The following is a 19896-nucleotide window of genomic DNA, read 5'->3' as shown; positions in this document are numbered from 1 at the left end:
TTTACAGAGTGCAACCTCTTCCAACTGTCAATCTTATCCCATAATGCTTTATGCTTTTTCTCCATTATTAATCCTCATGCTGCTGTATTTTCCTCCCAAAAGTTTAAATATTACCTTAATTCTTATTTTATTTGGGAAAATTTTTTAAAAGCAAAAGCAAAAAATACCTCACCCTCACCTTCAAAAAATATACCACATGGCCTAAGACCACTTTCTCTGCAGCTTTCCCAGGAGTGACATCCTTTTCCAATGTACCATAAAAGACAAAGCCTAAAATTAAGGTTGTCATCCTTGTAATTCCCCAGTGTTGCTTCAACACAGTTATTTATCCATGGGTAAAAACATCTTGTCTCATGACATTGGACTAATTGCCTTCTGTTATCCATGCAAGTACACTTTCCACATTCACTGAAGACTTCAGTCTTGGATTCATAAGTTTTCCTCTCTAGTCCCAAATCTTGTCACGTTGTGCAAATTTAATATTCATGTGAAAGGCCAAGCCAATAAATTAGTCTTAAAACTCATTGATGCCGCATCTTTAGTAAACTTCATGTCCACACCACGTCAAAGACATTATAGCTATAAAGATGTCTAGAACTATTGTCTTAGAAATTTTGGAATCCATTATCTTTCTATTTGATCATAACTTTCCCTTGAGTGTTCAGCTTTCTGATGTTCTCACTCAATTGCTTTTTTACTTCTATAGTGATTTTATAGAGCTCTGTTAAATGCTTCCTACAAAATCTGGCATTTATCTTCTGAATATTTATTACGGCCCATCTACCTTGGCCTTTGTCTCAGTATACGGATCACAGGAAATTAGGGAAATGGTTTTGGTTCCCAGAGCAAAAGTTGAAGAGAACATTCACATCTAAAATGATAGCAGAGACTTATTACAGGCCATCTCAACTCCCAAGCAGCACCAAGCATGTTGCTGTGTAAATTTGTAATGTAAATAAAGTTTCAATGGCAGCAGCCACTTCCTCACATCCTGACAGGAAAGTCCAGCCAAGAGCTGATTTCCCTGACTTATTCTCTTTTGAGAGTGATTAGCCAAACTGGCCAACGAATAGAACTAGTTAGAAATCTCTTTTTGTTTGGCAGACCCCAATTTCTGCAGACACTGTGAAAGTGAGGCATATAAAGACACTGCTGAAGTGATCAGGGTGAGACCTGAGATCTCTTATTGAAAATCAAGCACAAGCTGGGGGTGCTCTGGACCCAGGAGGACCATGCAGGGTGACAGGAGAGGGAGTGTTAGAGGAGATTAAATAACAGAGCAGTGAGCAGTTGAGGCTGCTTTGCCTGCAGTTAATCATGTATTCTCTACTGATATATTACAACTCTCTGATAAATCTAATGAACGTTATCGTCTCTTAGTGAAAAGGCATTGAGGTTGATACTTCAATTATTCACTTCTAGGAATAGGGGAGGGGAGGGTTGTATTCTGTTCTCTGAAAGTTCTCCATTTCAGCTTATCTATTTTTAAATGTACCGTATAGTGACTTCTTACCTGATATACACTGAGCACTGATAATACAAAGATGAAAGAGAAAGTTATGTGTTCCAGTGTTAGAAGAGGCTGCCACCAACACCTGTAAAACCCTACCTAGGTCTGGGTGGCAAGAAATACATATCCATAAACTCTCATCCTACCAGCAGGAGTGCTGTTAAAAATCCAAGCACATTACAGACAACCCTTTTCAGGATTCCTTGGTCTTTCTCAGGTAGACCAATGTATCTCTTCTGGTCTTAAAATATTATTTACCACAACTACCATATGTTTTCACCAGATTAGAACTTGAAACCCCTCGTTATAAAATAGCTATCTTTATTCTGCTATATCATACCACGATATAATAAAATTAAAAAAGAAAACCGAGATAGGTATATAAACACAACACATATCTATGTCCAGTTCCTGCTTATTAGATTAGATATTTTATACTAACCAAATTATAATTTTAATATTGAATTTTTCTATTGAGAACAATTCAATGGGGAATTTACTATTATTCAGTTACCATAATCAAGAAACCAATATGGATAAACTTTTAGATCTGATATATGTAGTTTATCAATTTATTTGTTTCAGTCTAAAGAAAAAATAGAATATTACTAATCTGTCTGTACATTTTGTGTCTTTCAGCAGATTAATCAAACTGATTATCCAAGAAGACAATTTCAAGTCTATGGAGGCCAGTTTTCTCCCAGTTTCCTAGAAGGCACAGAGTTCTCTTTACAAGATTTAACTAGCCAGTGTAAACATTGCTATAAGATTTCAAATCTGAGACAAAATTATCTCATTTAATTCTTTATAGCATCAGAGTCAGTGAAAAATACCCTATCTTTACTTCTAGTATAGATCTAGTTATTGCTATACAATGTATTAGAACAATGAAAAATATCCCACAATAAAACATCAGACAAAAATAAAGAACAAATCGAAGACATTGCAAAGTTAAATTGCTCTGAATGTCTTATACATAATACAGAACAAAATGAGGGGAAAAGTTTTTACCATTTGCAGGCAAGCAGCCTGGACTGAAAGATATATCGTCAAGAGCAATGACTTCATCCTGTTCATGAGCTGAAATCATTTGACCTTGAAAAACAACCTGCACAAGAAAAACAAAACAAAACAAAAACACAAAACAAGGAACATCACTGTCTCACAAGCTTATAGAAGAGAGCCTACAAATAAGAAACACGTCACCTTCTAGAAGCACTTGGTTGACCATACCAATTCCATGTGAAAAGAGATCAGAGCAAACACTCCCAAGGACAGGAAAATGTATAGTCACCACTGTATCTCAAATGTCTGTCATAGGTTAAGTAACATGTTTGTGAAATGAAGCAATTCTCACCTGGTTACTACCCTAAACACCTTACATATTTAGTTCCTATATGTTCCTATGTGTTCACACTATTTAGCACTTACCAGCTTGGGGGCCCAGGCTTCATCATGATCTCTGGCTGTTTTCTTTTATTTATTTTTTATTTATTTATTTATTTCATTTTTTTATTTTTTGCAACTGTGCCCTAGTTTCACCTCTGGTTCTCTAAATCTTATTCACAGTCTTGCTTTAAATGTTCTTGTGCTATCCTCTTGCACGTTTTCTGTCATTATCTAAACATAGCATGGGACATTGACTGAAAATGGTTGTTTGGTCACTTATTGTTAAAATGACTCCACTGTGATGTGGTGTCATCCCAAGTCTGCACCAAGAAGAAATACTCTGGTATGATGAATCTGGGAAACTTAGAAAGAAACCACTCTCCAATTTCCTAATTATCTAAATCAATAGAAAATGGGTGTGCTGGTAGAGAGTATTATCCCAGCCTCACTAATGAATGCCAGTGATGTTTGATGCTTCAGTCACAGATGGGTAAACATGGTGCATTGTTCAGCCTTGTTTATAATATAAACACCTTATTTTTCAAAAAGTCAGCACTGCATTTTAGGTTAGCAATGAATCTGGATGCAGTAAACTATAGCAGATCATTTTGCTGGGTTGCATTCTCTTTCAATCCTGCACAACATGCTGTACTGATATATTTCTTTTCAATCCAGATGCTGTTTACCACCCTATTAAAAATCCAGTAAGAAACATCCACAACCTGTAGATATGTCAATATGTAGCCCTAAGAAAGTCATAGATTCTTCACACAAAACAGAAGAACCATGTGACTGCTTAGACTTTAAGCTATACTACAAAGCTATAATAACCAAAACAGTATGGTACTGGCATAAAAACAGACACACTGACCAATGGAATAGAATAGAGAATCCAGAAATCAACCCTCACACTTACTGCCATCTGATCTTTGACAAAGGCACCAAGCCTATTCACTGGGGAAGGGACTGCCTCTTCAGCAAGTGGTGCTGGGATAACTGGATATCGTTATGCAGGAGAATGAAACTAGATCCATACCTCTCACCATATACTAAAATCAACTCAAAATGGATTAAGGATTTAAATATACACCCTGAGACAATAAAACTTCTTAAAGAAAACATAGGGGAAACACTTCAGGAAATAGGACTGGGCACAGACTTCATGAATACGACCCCAAAAGCACGGGCAACCAAAGGAAAAATAAACAAATGGGATTATATCAAACTAAAAAGCTTCTGCACAGCAAAAGAAACAATTAAAAGAGTTAAAAGACAACCAACAGAGTGGGAGAAAATATTTGCAAAATATACATCTGACAAAGGATTAATATCCAGAATATATAAGGAACTCAAACAACTTTACAAGAAGAAAACAAGCAACCCAATTAAAAAATGGGCAAAAGAGCTACGTAGGCATTTCTCTAAGGAAGATATCCAAATGGCCAACAGACATATGAAAAAATGCTCAACATCACTCAGCATCCGGGAAATGCAAATCAAAACCACATTGAGATACCATCTAACCCCAGTTAGGATGGCTAAAATCCAAAAGACTATGAACGATAAATGCTGGCGAGGCTGCGGAGAAAAAGGAACTCTCATACATTGTTGGTGGGACTGCAAAATGGTGCAGCCTCTATGGAAAATGGTATGGAGGTTCCTTAAACAATTGCAAATAGATCTACCATACGACCCAGCCATCCCACTGTTGGGAATATACCCAGAGGAATGGAAATCATCAAGTCGAAGGTATACCTGTTCCCCAATGTTCATCGCAGCACTCTTTACAATAGCCAAGAGTTGGAACCAGCCCAAATGCCCATCATCAGATGAGTGGATACGGAAAATGTGGTACATCTACACAATGGAATACTACTCAGCCATAAAAACGAATGAAATACTGCCATTTGCAACAACATGGATGGACCTCGAGAGAATTATATTAAGTGAAACAAGTCAGGCACAGAAAGAGAAATACCACATGTTCTCACTTATTGGTGGGAGCTAAAAATTAATATATAAATTCACACACACACATACACACATACACACACAAACCGGGGGGGGGGGGGGAAGAAGATATAACAACCACAATTATTTGAAGTTGATACAACAAACAAACAGAAAGGACATGGTTGGGGGGGAGGGGGGGAGGGAGAAGGGAGGGAGGTTTTGGTGATGGGGAGCATTAATCAGCTACAATGTATATCGACAAAATAAAATTAAAAAAAAAAAAAAAAAAGAAAAGAAAAAAAAAAAAAAAGAAACTGCAAAAAAAAAAAAATAATAATCCAGGGAAGGGGGAATTATGGGAATATGGATGAATAAAAACTAGATGTGAGCTGATAAAAAAAAAAAAAAAAAAAAAAAAAAAAAAAAAAGATTTATACAATTTCCTAGTCCTTAGATGAGTCCTAAATACCGGCAAGATAAAATTCAAATTCCTTGATTAGAGAATAAAAAAAAAAAAAAAAAAAAAAAAAGAAAGCAGGACTACGTTGGAAACACCCATCAAAGACTGTTGTTCAGAGACGGTTTTACATGAAAGCAGTATAGCATAGTGATTAAAAGTGAATATTTAGAACATTACTTGGGTTCAGATCCTGGCTGTACCACTTAAAAGCAGTAGAACCTCGGAGAACTCAGTTAACATCTCCGTATCTCTGTTTTCATCTTTGTAAAATGGTATGATAAAAATAATAATCTGTGTTATAATATTTCAGCTATTGGTAGATGTATGTGTTTGTAGATAAAAATCTATTCTCTACAAATTAACATTTTATTCTTCTTGAAAGCTTTTTCTTATAGGGACATTTCCCAGTTCTTGCTGAGTTAAATATATGCCTGCACTCAGCATATTTTTTTAAAAAGTAGAAATAAGTGAATAAGTGTTAACTACATCACCTGTCTTTTTTTCTGCACATTCTCTGCTGCCCAAAAGAAACATTCATCCTCAGAGTTTCAACTGGCACCCAGACTGATGACACACAAATTTACATCACAAACATTTATTTCTCTCCTGAGCTCTCCTCCCACATTTCTACAGCATCCTTTTCACTGAGATGAGACAAGTCACTTCTAACTCAAAATAGGCTGTACTTTCTCCTCAAATTGGACCTCTCATTTCATTTTCATTTTCTGACGATGGTACCAGAAGACCGCTGCTCTGCAATGCTCAAAACTACAAAATGATCTTCAGAATGACTTTCTCCTCCAGTCTCACATCCAATCAAACAAAACTTATGAAGCCCTAGTTTTCTTTATTTCCTATTTCTATTCCTATATCCTCATGCCTGATCTATTGAAGTAACTTTTAAATTACCTTCTTGCTTTAATCCTCTCCTCATTAGAGTTTGCCATAGATAATATATGTTTATTTGATTCACTTAAATTTCATGTCAAGAAAACTTACTGTGAAAATCGGCTGCCATTTGGGCCCAGTGGCCCAGAAACAGGAAAAGTTTTTCTTAGAGAAAGAACTAATTCTTTAAGTTTAGGGAAATTTACTAATGGATCTGTGTGGCTACAAAACACAAGAACCATCAGACATAACTAGTCCAGCTAAATAGATTTATATAAAAAGATTTTCCAGGGATTTTGGTTAGGATCCAGAAAATAGCTAAAGAAAGCCTGCACCAATCCAATACTAAACATGAGACAAATTCCTTTTACCCCAAATATTTTAAGAGAAGATGACCCCTGAATGAAGGCAAGGAGTCAGAGCTCAAGCCACTTGATTGAAATGCTAGAAGAAACTGTGATTGTAGATAGATAACGGACATAAAACCACTTGGACTACATTAGTAACTACATGACCAGAAACTCTTATGGTTGTATGTATTGTATTAGAGTTTTCTGAATTAGTAGTATACATTCAATTTATTTTCCAAGAAAACATTTAAAACACAAAAAGATGACAGTAATTTCACCTCATCATGTGTTTACATTGTTAACATTCTTGAATTAAAAGATAAAAAATACCTATTACAATTTTGAAGAGTGAGGGTCAAATTTTTTAAATTAACAGTTTATATTTATTTTCTTATAAATAACTCATCTTTTGTCCTTATTAAAAGTCTGTCCTTCCTAAATAGGAAGCTGCTAAGAACTCTACAGCATTTCTACATGAAATGTCAAAGAAATTACCAGTCAATAACAGCATATTAAAAATGCTTCTGCATCTTTTTACAATTCAGGCACTAACTGCTCGTTTTGTTTAACAACCCAAATATTCAACTAGATAACTACAGTCAGTGATATATTTAAGAATATAGTATTCATTCCTTCCTACCCAAGAAATCAATACCTGAGTGCCCTTCAACAACAAAACAAAAGGGTGAGAGAAGGTTTCACTTGAATTTGGGACTAAATTTCTATTGTATATTTAACTTGTTTTATTCCTTGCCTGCTTGAACATTTTAGGACAATAGTAAAATCAGTCACTTATGCCTGCAATTTTGACAAATGTGATTGCAGTTAATCAGCACCATGCAATGCCTACTATTGTTGTTTAATGCAACACGGCAGACAAAAGAATATTTAATGAGACATATGCAACAGGTTTGACCAAATCCGGAAGTTGGGTTTTTTCTTCCCATAGCTTCTAAATAATGCTCTAACATGATTAAAAAAAAAAAATTACCATGGCTCAGGGAGTAAGTGATCAAGATCTGAAATCAAACTACTCAAGGTTCTAATCTTGTATGGGATTTAATAAATTATTCAACTCCCTAAAGTACATGGTCCTCACGTGAATAATGTGGTAAATCATCTCTCTACCTCAGAGGATTGTCCAGAAAGGTTAATAAGATTATCTATCCAAAGGACTAAAAACAATGTTTTATATACAGTAATTGCTCAATAAATGTTGTTATTATTTCTCAAACATCATCAGAAAATTTTTTGAACTGCTGGCATCTTTGTTGACTAAATGGATAAACACCGTTCCTTGCTTATGTAGCAGTATTCCCTTAGAAATTAGCATGCTCAGTTTTATTAAGATGGAACTAGTACTTCGCAGATGAATGTGGTAAAGCCCCCAGGTGAGAGCCAGTTCCAGAGGCTTTCTCAAAAGCCGATGCTAAGCTGCAGTCCAGCTGGGACTAAAACCTCTTATTTCGATATTTTTAAAGGAAGAATGCATGGCTTTAAACTATTAGAAGTTAGCATGGAGGGGGAATTGCAGAAAATGGAATAATTCTCAGAGGCTTGTAAATAGATGAGGCAGCAGATATTGTCTGGAGACACTGATTACAAAATTCCCTCAAAAAAGCCTCTCACAAAAGGTTTTCAGGAATGAGATACTAGACGGTGGCAGGCCGTATTACAAGCACAGCATTTCTCTGTAGCCCACCTAACAAAAGCAAATGAACATCTGCTCACTTGCTGACAGGACAGATCTAAAACATACCTGCAATCTTAAAAGACTGGTGTAGCCAAAGGATCCCAAGAGAGTTGTATGGTCTCCCTAATTTTTATAAAGCCTTTAAAGTAAAAGCACTATTTTCATAACAGCAATAAAGTATTTGGGGAAATAACTTAATATACTGCACATGCATCTACTTTAGTTCAAGCCACTGCTACATTTAAAGCACTCAAATGAATAACCTCACTGCCTCAGCTATAGCCAAACTGCCCTGGAGATGACATATTCTGGACTTTTAAGTTTTATGTTTATCTACTGCACATATTTAATCATCAAAACCCATGATGTGCCATTTGGGAATGGGCAGCTAAGAAAAACGAGGACATTATTTTGAAAGGTTGAACCTATATGAGCCAGCAGTTTCCAGCTCTGCCCAACATCAAAATCACAAAGACTTTAATCCGAATGATATGGACAGTTATATACATGAAGGCACGAAGCTTGGAAAAGATAGTTTAAGACTCGTTTACCATTAGCTCTGTTTCAAAGTTGGAAAGGATGTGTCAATAATGATAAAGTATACACATAGACAAGATTCCCATCTCGGTCATTAAAGTTTATACCCACATAAGCATGGAGACAGAAGACCTTCAGCATGTTCATCCTTCAGAGTCTGTTCAGTAAGACTCAATCCCCACAAAAGCAATCTGGGCTCTGTTTTGTTGCTTTTGTTGTTTGAGAAAACACAAGGGATTAGGAAGAGAAGTATAAGAAATAAGCCAGAAATTTCTCTAGTGGTTCATAACACCTGAACATTCACAGCAAATTGGATGTATTATTGAAGCTCACAGGCACTTATTCTGCACACCATGGCTCTCCAAAGCCACACTCCTCTTCTGGGCCCAGGAGCACAAAGATTTCCTCCTCACACCTGTCAAACATCTCCTAACATGGTGTAAAGAACATTCTCTGCATCGTGCCTAGCACATTCCAAGTGCTCCAAATAAATCTTTCTTAAGAAAATAGATAAATCATTCCTAGAAAAATGTAAAAATAGGGCCGAGCCCGTGGTGCACTTGGGAGAGTGCAGCGCTGGGAGCGCAGCGATGCTCCCGCCGCGGGTTCGGATCCTATATAGGAATGGCCGGTGCATTCACTGCCTGAGTACCGGTCACGAAAAAGACAAAAAAAAAAAAAAAGAAAAATGTAAAAATAAAATGTAAATACCTGATGGTTTAAGATGTCTCTCCCCCAAACACACAAAAAAGTAAAAAATCTCAAACTACAGAATTGTGTTTCCAACCCTAGAGTTTCTCTTAAGACCTATCATCTATGAGTAGGTATCATTTAACTATCTGCTAAGTGATTTTCTTTTTTTTTTTTTTTGGCCATCTTTGGATCCTCAGTTAGTTTACCAAAGCCTAAAAATTCCAAATTATAGTTATTTATGACAGCTCAATTAAGAAAATGTGCTACTATTACATCTTATAATTCAACTTTTATAATAGAGATCCTCCTCATTTGTCCATCCTTTTCCTCTCAGCCACTCAAAATAACTGAAGGTAAGATTCAGTCCAGTTCAATCCTGATATTTAAGCAAGTTTTAAATCTATAATATATCAGATGATTTGATTTATATTAAATTTATAAAATTGATTATTATATCATTCTAATAATAGAGGATTAAGGAAACCTGCTTTGACTAAATTAGCCTACAACCCAGACTTAGAAAGTGAATTCATTAGGAATGATTTAAGATCTTGTTTTTAACTGGTAAATTTTGTTTGGCTGTCCCAAATGTTAAAATATGCAATACTGTTCCAAGAACTCTCATAATAATCATTAGATTATAATTTCCACCATGTATACGTTTTATTAGGCTGTATAAATAAGCTTGTCTTTTATAGGCTTGCATTGGCTTTAATTCTCAAAATTATTTTGGAAAATAATAGCTGTGTTGAATTGAATTCAACCATGAAATGAATATTGCAATTATTCTATTTCAACAGCACTTGGAATTAGTATTTAAACTAAATAGTCTCTTTCCTCATTACCCAACATTGTACTCTTCTCTCAAAACCATGAGAAAATTCTAGAAGGAAAATGATTCTTGGGAAGGAGCAATGAAAAGAATGAGGAGGTTGGAACAGAAAGAGAAATAGAGAGGAAAGCAGAGTATTCAAAAAGTTAGAGAAGTCAAAGGTCGGTCACATTTTACCTTAAAATATATCAACTTTACTTTTGATACATAAACTAAAAACCTTGCTGTAAAAGTGTCTTTCAGGGTGATCAGCCGTCCCAATTTGCCTGGGACTGTGCACTTTTAGCAACTGAAATCCTGGGAAATGCCTCAGTTCTTGACAGACAGGAACAGTCACCTTACTTTTAATTCACCTGGTGCTATAAGAGCTGTATCTTATTCTTCTCTTCAAAGACATAGTTAGAGAATAGAACATGCATACCTGAAATATCTGTGAGCTCTGGATTTTAATGACGTTTCTCTCCCATTGATTTTGGAGTTCAGCTGTGTTTTGCCACAAATGCTGAATAGGATCATGACATGCAGTTTGAAGTCCTACCATTAAATTGCCACTCGCTTGGCTGAAGAAGCAATAAAATGTAATCTGTGAAAAGAAAAATAGTGCCCAAACAATTATAATAAAGAGGTCCCCAAATGTGAAAGTATTGAAAATGTTGTGTGCTTTCAGATACCTGACAAGTATATTGATCATTAGTCGGAAGGAAAACTCTGCTTCTTAAGTTTGAGGAAGTAGAATCCACTTTGGAGCCCAGTGAGAGGAAATGGGCTGTTGGAAACAAGAGTCAGGGTGTTAGATGCAGAGTGATCGCTGGCAAACTTATTTCAGACACCAGGCATTAATTTAGGCCCACAGCCTTATTAGGTCAATACGTTTTTGTGTAAATGCCATTTGCTTTTGCAAATGGTCTGACTGATATTTTTACTTCTTTATATTGCTCAGTAAAATAACTAATTGTGATTATACTCCCTATAACATTAGTGTGGGCTACAGTCCATAAACCCAATTTATCACATCTAACATAGAAAGTTACAACCCTGCAAAGATGGTATCCAGGGAAAACATTTTACTGGAACTGCCTACCAAAATAAGCAATTCAAAAGAGATCTTTGTTTGTTGTGCTTCTTTTCAGAAAGAGATGGATCAAATAGTCCCAGCTTTTCCTATCAACACTGAGCCCTGATGCTCTCCTATATGCTGCAGTACAGATTATGCCAGTGAACTGTCACTGTTTAGAAGCCTGTGAAATAAATGTTGAGCATTTCCTGGGCTTTCATAGATTTCTTGCAATGCTTTATGAGGGTTATAGCGTATAATTTGAGAACCATTGTTTTCTGGTATGAAAAATGATGTTGACGATGATTATGATGACATATCTACCCAAGTTATTCAGCAGCATTTTAAATCTGGATCAAAAATCAAATATAATTGCCATACCATTGAAAGAATCAATAGTAAAATTGATTCTAAAATATCTCTTCTTCTCTACTCCTATTCCAAAATTGAACCTTAATTAAACAGAAAACAGTGACATTAATGGTTGCTTGTAGATACAGTCAGAAGCATAATTGAAATCACTGTAATAACAGACAATTATTCTAAGAATACACTCCCTGGAATTATTATATAAATGTAATTTAGATGAAGAGCTGGTATCATGGTAATACAACTGGACTATCATTAGTTTGCTCTTGCAGCAAGTAAACTAATGTCAAGCAAGTAAATAATCAAATTAACATAATGAGCTATACAGATATATTGTTTAGGTTTAAATATTATTATTAGCAATAAAAATAATAATAGCATTCAACAGGCCCTAAATTATTATTTATAAATATTTAGCTACTAAAAAGCATCTGTGAAATAAACAGGAAAATTGTTTTCATTTATCAAGGAATTACTTAAATGAATCATATTAATTTTAAAAAGCTCAGTCTTAAAAATCAGATGTGACACATTTAGTTATTAAATAGCATTTGCAATATTTTTCAAATCACATGAATAATTTATTTAAATATTTAAACAGGGTGTTTTATAAATCTAAACTATATCATCTAGTATGTGTTATGGCACCATAAAAACTATTCTGTAATTTGTCAAATATTAAATAAAGGTTAATCTTCAGGTTACAGTAGAAAGTTTTAAATGTGCAGACAGTGTGAGAGACACTTATTTTAGTGACAATCTTCTTTCTTCACATTGTCAAAAAAAAAGTGATAAAACAAATGCACCCAATAGCAATATATGTTCCTACTTTTAATTCCAATTTAGTAATAATAGCAAATTTTGGTGGAGGGCGGGCACACTCCATTTTACCTTATAGGCTGAGTATGGAATTTTTTAAAATTCACACATGGAGATGTTTCTTAGAGAGGAATACCACCTTACAGAAACTTCTCTTCCTTTCCTGAGGACATTAGTCATCATGGCTATTAATGAGTTTAAGAGAAAAAGACAAATCTTTGGCAGCATAACTTTTCCCCACATGCCCATTCCCTCATTTCACACGTCCTCTTACTACTGACTCTAACCATCGAGGAGAGACCAAGAAGCTCTTGAATAACAAAATACATATCCGATAATCTCTCCACATGCCCCTCTTATTTCATAAAGAGGACTGGTTGTACCCCTATAACACTCACACACACACACACTCACACACACTCACACATACTCACACATGCACACACGCACACACACACTCTCACACACACACACTCACACACACACGCACGCACACTCTCACACACATTCACTCACACACACACTAACACACACACTCACACACACACTCACTCACACACACACACTCACACACATGCACTCACACACACACACTCACGCACACACACTCACACACACGCACGCACATCCCTGCCATCATCATCATGTGTTTCCTATTAATTTTCACACCACATTCATTTCAGTTTGTTTATATAATTCATAAATTGTCATTTTGTGCCCATATCCACGAAAGCAAATGTATCACATCCTTAAAATATGTATTTAAAATATTCTTGTGGTAAAGTGTTAATTATTAAAATGAAAAAATAAGAACACAAGCAGCATGATTTCACTTATAATCTTCAATGTCTATGTTAGTGGGCTTTTAAAAATACTTTTTCTCAGGAACTGGGTAAGTATTGGAGTAAAATCCCAACATAAATCAAGTCTGATGACAAGCAAGGAAATACATAAAATATCAAAGCAACAAAAACCATGAACCAAGTTGTGGGAGCTAAATCCAATAATTTTGGCAGTGAATTCCATAAACTTGATCCTCAGGAAAGATAAAGTAGAATCTTCAGTCTCCATTTCCTCGATCACTGATAGGCAGCCTTGTACTACCTCCATTTCCCAAGTTCTCAATGATTAATGGAACTGAATGTGAGCTGCAGAAACATAATTCTTATTGCATGCTACAAAATAACCAACTGACTCAAAGGGACTTAAAAAAAGGGAGCATTTTAACAGTGAGATAATATCGGTTCTAAAGAACATTTCCAAAAATATCAGGCTGCAGGAATGGATCGTTGTAACAAGGTGCAAGGCCTGAAGCAAAGGTTAAAATGTCAAAACTTAAAAAGAGAAAAGTGTGTTCATCCCTGACAGAAATATTTCAGGTAACAGAGAGGAGATAATAGTCTTAAATACAAACTCCTTCAGGCTGGGGATTTCTATATATTTATTAAATTCTATTTCTAATTAGAAATAAGCAGTCTAATCTTCCACTTTAAGAAGCTAAAGAGCTTCTTCAAGAGGAGCAAACTAAACCCAAAGAAACGAAAGGAAGAAAATAATAAATATTAAAGATGAAATAAATGAAATAGAAAATAGCAGAAAAAAAAATTTTAAAACAACAGTCAGTGCATGAAAAGATCAACAAAATTGGCAAATATTTCACTAGACTAACCAATGGGGGGAAAAAAGACAGAAGACTCAATTTACTAAAATGAAGAGTGAAACAGGGGTCAGAATTTTCAACCTGACAGAAATAGAAAGGATTATCAGGGAATTCTATGAACACTTTTACACTAACGAATTAGATAAATGAGATAAGGTGGACAAATTCCTAGAAAGACACAAATTACCAAAACTGATTCAAGAAGAAATAAGAAATCTCAATGGACTAGTCAGGAGAATGAATAAATAATCAAAAAACTTTCCACAAAGAAAACGTTAGGCCCAGGAGTTAACTAGTGAATTCTATAAAAACATGTAAAGAAGAACTTACGCCAATACTTCACAAACTCTTGCAAAAATCAGAAAAGGAGGGAAAACCTCAAATCATTTTATAAGGCCTCTATTACCTTTGTACCAAAACCAGACAAAGACATCACAAGAAAACAGATCAATATTGCTGATGAATATACATCAAAGAACATATTAAAAGTTTTATTCACCATCACCAAGAGGAATTTATTCCAGGAATGCAAAGTTGGCTCAATAAATGGAAATCAACCAATATAAACAACATATTGATGAAGTTAAGAACCAAAACCACACAATCATTTCAATAGATGCAGAAAACACATTTGACAAAGTCTAACATTCTCTAATGATAAAAAAAAAAAAACTCAACATGCTAATAACAGAAGGAAACATGCTCTGCCTGATAAATGGCATCTACAAAAAACTTACAGCTAACATCATACCTAATGATCAAACAATTTTCCCCTAGTAAAAACAAGACAAGGATATCTGCTATAATCACTTCTAATCAATGTTGTTCTGGAGTTTCCAGCAGGCAACTAGGCAAGGATATAAAATGAAAAGCATTCAGAATGAAAAAAAAGTAGAAGTATCTCTATTTGCAGATGACAAGATCTTGTGAATGGAAGATATTGAGGAACCACCAAAATAAATACATAAAATAAAAAACAAAATGAGTAGAGCTAATAAATGTGTTTAATAAGGTTGTAGGATACAAGATCAATATACAAAAATTGGTGTATTTCTATACACTGGCAATGAACACCTGAAAGTGAAATTAAGACAACAATCTCATTTACAATATCTTCAAAAAGAATAAAATACATAGGAATAAATTTGACAAAAGAAGAGCAAGAATTTTACAATGTAAACTACAAAACAATGTTGAAAGAAATTAAAGAAGACATAAATAAATCAAAAAACATATTTAATGGGTTGGAAGATTTAATATTATTAAGATGGCCAAAGTCACCACATTTGTCTACAGATTCTACACAATTTCTCTCAAAATGTCAACTACCATTTTTGCAGAAATTGACAAACTGATCCTAAAATTCATATAGAAATGAGAGGAACCCAGAATAGCTCAAAACTATCTTCAAAAGGAAGAACAAAATTTTAGGACTCACACACTTCCCCAGTAAATTTCTTTCAAAATTTACTACAAAGCTGCAGTAATCAAGATGGCGTGGTACTGGCCTAAGTACAGGCATAAAGATCACTGCAATAGACTTGAGAGTTCAGAAATAAACCAAACGGTCAAGTGATATTTGATCAGGTGGAAATGTATAGTGATCAGACAACTGGATAGATAAATGCAAAAGAAAGTGGATACCTCACACCATATACAAAAATTAAAGATCGATTAAAGACCTAAATATAAAATGTAAACTCTTAGCAGAAATTATAGGTGCAAGTTAATGATCTTGGATTGGGCAATGGTTTCTTAAGCATGACACCTAAAGTAAGGACAACCAAATAAATAAAGCAGTAAATAAAGAAGTAGATGGATGGAGAGATAGATAGATAGATAATAAATTTGTCTTAATCAAAACTATACAGGTTAAGGCAAAAGGGGAATGTGGTACTAGTGGAAGTTTGTAACGGAAGTTTTCTTAACTTTGGGCATTCCCTAAAGGAAAGCAATGAAAATAGTGGTAAGAATGAAAAATTAAACATATAAATGAAAAACAAGAGGAATTGGGACCATGTAAAAGAGAAAAAAAGAAAGCCCAGGGATTTGTCCCCAAATCATGCTGCAAATTAGTATCCAACTAGAGTCAAGAATCCAGGTTTCCAGACTTTACATTTAGATTTTGTTACTTGGTCCAAGTAAAAGAAAGTTTTCATCCATTGTAAAAGTTAACTATAAGTATGAATAACAATCAAGAAATTATAAAACTTTCTTTTCCTAAAAACTTTGAAAATTAGTATATTCATTTTCTATTGCTGCCATAACAAATTACCACACCCTTACTGGCTTAAAACAACACAAATGTATTATCTCACAGTTTCTCAGGTCAGAAGTCCAAGCAGAGTGTGGCTTAGCTGGTTCTTTGCTTAGATGCTCAAAAGGCTGTAATGAAGGTGTTGGCTGGCTGGGTTTTTTCCTGAAGCCTCTGGGGATGAATCTGCTTTCAAACTCGTTCAGGTTGTTGGCAAAATTCAATTGCATGCGGTCGTAACACTGGGGTTCCTGTTTCTTCGCTGGCTGTTACCAACGATTTTTCCCCACTTCTAGGGACCTCTGCATTCCTTGTCTTGTGGTCTCCTTCCTCGATCTTCAAAGTCAGTAACACAGGTCAAGTCCTCAAACTTCGAATTTCTCTGATCTTCCCTTCTGCCTCATCTCTTGGATCACCTCTCCTTCATCCCTTTCTGCATTTAGGTGCTCATGTAATTACGCTGGGCCCACTTGAATACTCCAGGCTAATTTTCCAATTTTAAGGTCAGCCAATGAATAACCTTAGTTACATTTACAAAGTCCCTTCACAGCAATACCTAGATTAGTGTTTGATTGAACAACCAGGGGATGGGAATTGGGGGGAGGGGAGCATCTTTAAAATTCTGCCAACCACAATTAGGTAGGTAATACTTTGGTTTTCTTGTCCCACTTACTAGAGCATTTCAAGGCAGTGACCAAAGTATATAAAGCCTAAAGTAGTTTGAGTCTCTGTAAGTTTCCTTCATTAATTCACTTGGAGGATAAATAAAATAAAAGTGAGTATTTAGCACGGTTCCCAGAGTTCAGATGCAGAGAACTGACTTCTGCTGGGTACTTTCCAACCGGTTTAATTAGTAAAATTTCTTGTCCATCATCATTTGACAGAGTCTCAGTCTATTGACTCTTTTGTCATGGTTCAAAAGATATATCTTTCAAAATTTATATTGTATTTATTTCAATAAACTATTACTGGATTTTATGTATTTGTGTTGAGTATGGATTTTTTCTCTTGTGGCTGAATTAATTTGAAGAATATATAGCCATATAAATTTAACAAATAAACAAGCCATCTGCCTATAAAGCAAAAATTCCTGCCAAAAGGAAAGCAAATGATAGATTTGAAAATATTTCTATATTTCCATAGAGAAATTAGAAAATGTATCATTTTTATCTCTTATCAGTGGAACAATATTTTTTAAGACATTTGACAACTTCACTACTAATGTCATGTGGTAAAATTTTATTAATGTGTTAATTTAAGTAAGTATCTAACTTATCAACTCTAACTCCCTCACTGATATATAACTCTGAATTTGAAATTTAAAAAATGGAAAAGTAAACAGGTATTGTATTTATCCAATACACAATAGGTGTCAAGTTTGTTGAGGACCTATGAAAACCTCATACGGTTTACTCATTTCAAAGGCACAGGCACACACACATACATGCACATCAAGGACCTTGATATTATTAGCTTGACAATCAAAGAATTTGTGCAAGAAACTGAAGCTCTCTGCAAAACACTACTTGAGGCAGAATGAATTGTTAAGTAGCAAAATATGTGTGCCCTCTAAATGCCTTATGCTGCTTCTCAGTCACGGCCATACATCCATCAATGTCTCTCATTTCTGCTGCCTAGCTGGACACTGACAGATTTAGGACTGTCAGCTGTGAAGGAGTTTGGGCACAGGAAGAAAAAGAAGGGAAGGAAATAGTACTGATGAGCAAAATCAGTAACCCTGGAGTGACATAGTCCTTGGCATACCAAGCCTACCCTTTTAGCCTAATCTTTATTTCCCAAAACAGTACTCTGTAGTGGTAGCAGACTGTTGCCATTGTCTGGGCATACCAACTATCTCCACCTGCTCCTTACGTGATTCTTTTCATTTGAAATATTTTTTCTCTCACCTCTCTGTCCATTGAAATACTACTCATCTTTCAAATTTTTTCTCCAATGCCCTAACCCTTTCCAGAGTCAGAATTTGCCTCTAGTCTCAGAGCAATTTGCTTAAACCCATATTATAGCACCTTTTTCCTTCTCCCTGTGAGTCACCGTGTTATTTCCAAATATGTGTTCCAAAGAGATCACAAACACCTTGATATGCAGTCTTTCTCTTAATAGCATTTATTATCTTCACAGCATTTATCATTATGTTTTACACACTGGAGTTAATAAAAGTTTTAGAGTTGAAATTAACAATAATCCTCACCATATTAAACATAGGTACATAAATATATATATAATAAAGTTTTCATGTTAATTTTCTTACTTTTAAAGTAACATATCAACCATGTTGAAAATGGGACAAGTGGAAAAGTACACTGTAATTCCACATTACTAACACATCTTATTTGTACTTTTATTCTAAGAAACAGGCTTGATGACTACAACCATATCTCTTCCTTAACTGAAAATTCGGATGAATTTTATATAACAGCATAATAAAGCAGATTCTCATACAGAATCAAGGAATGCTTCACTTACATTTGCTGCAATGAGCACTGGCCAATAAAATTAAGATTATAATTTATCTGTGTGTTCTTAGAAGAAGAATTGTCTTCTTCATTCATGTATCTCCAATATTGCATAGTGTCAGATGTAAAAATGCTCAATTAATGTTCACTGAACAGATTAGGGGACAGGAAACTGTGACCGACAGATAAATCTCACCTGCCACCTGATTTTGCATGTCCTGTGAGCTATAGGTTTTTACATGTTGAAATGATTGAAAAAATTCAATATAATAATAATAATACTTTCAAGCATGTGAAAATAATATTAACTATAAATTTCCATGTCCAAAATAAATTGTTATAATAACACAGCCATGCTTATATACTGTCTATGACTATCTTCAGAGTGTAGTGGCAGAGTTGAATATTTGAGACATAGATGGTCCCAAAAGCCAAAAATATTTACTGTCTGGCCTTTAAAAAACAAAAAATACATGCAGACACCTGGAATAGATGAGTCACTCAGTGGAAATTTCTTGGGTTAAAAACAATGCAGATGCTCCCAGACAACATCTGCAAAATACACACACTCACACACACCTTCCTGTCACATTGTGGGCTTTTAAACATGTACATGCAGCTATGACAATGTTGTATATATCTTAATCACTTGGTACACAATTTTGAATGAATAAATTTCACTAGTTAATGAATGAAGAAATGGAGAAATATCTTGCTACAGAGCCACCTCAAAGGCTAGTGATCAGCCCCTCAGAGCTTTCTAGTCAGCCTGACAAAACAAGGATTACTACAAAGAGCTGAAATCAGCCCAGACAAAAGCAATGTGACTGTCTAATGAATCTATGTAGAATTATCATGTTTTCATTTTACAATTTCCACAAAGAGTCAAAAGAGCTGGAAAATCCCTATTGTTATCTAGATAGACCTGTTGGGATTCCAGGAACCCAATTATGAGAATCTG

The 19896-nt window shown here is 35.0% G+C and overlaps 1 protein-coding gene across 1 annotated transcript in view; it reads right to left on the bottom strand.

Moving 5' to 3' along the window:
- Positions 1-19896, bottom strand: part of MALRD1 (MAM and LDL receptor class A domain containing 1) — a 632630-nt gene that overhangs the window by 593891 nt on the left and 18843 nt on the right. The window contains exons 3-5 of the mRNA XM_063101139.1: positions 10977-11071; positions 10727-10888; positions 2522-2618 (exon numbers count right to left, since the gene is read on the bottom strand). Of these exons, the coding sequence (XP_062957209.1) occupies positions 2522-2618; positions 10727-10888; positions 10977-11071 (354 nt within the window). The remainder of the gene's footprint in view (positions 1-2521; positions 2619-10726; positions 10889-10976; positions 11072-19896) is intronic.

The sequence above is a fragment of the Cynocephalus volans genome, chromosome 6, assembly GCF_027409185.1.
Source record: "Cynocephalus volans isolate mCynVol1 chromosome 6, mCynVol1.pri, whole genome shotgun sequence".
Classification (NCBI taxonomy): domain Eukaryota; kingdom Metazoa; phylum Chordata; class Mammalia; order Dermoptera; family Cynocephalidae; genus Cynocephalus; species Cynocephalus volans.
Note: the sequence above shows the minus strand (reverse complement) of the source record. Positions and strands in the feature narration are given on the sequence as shown.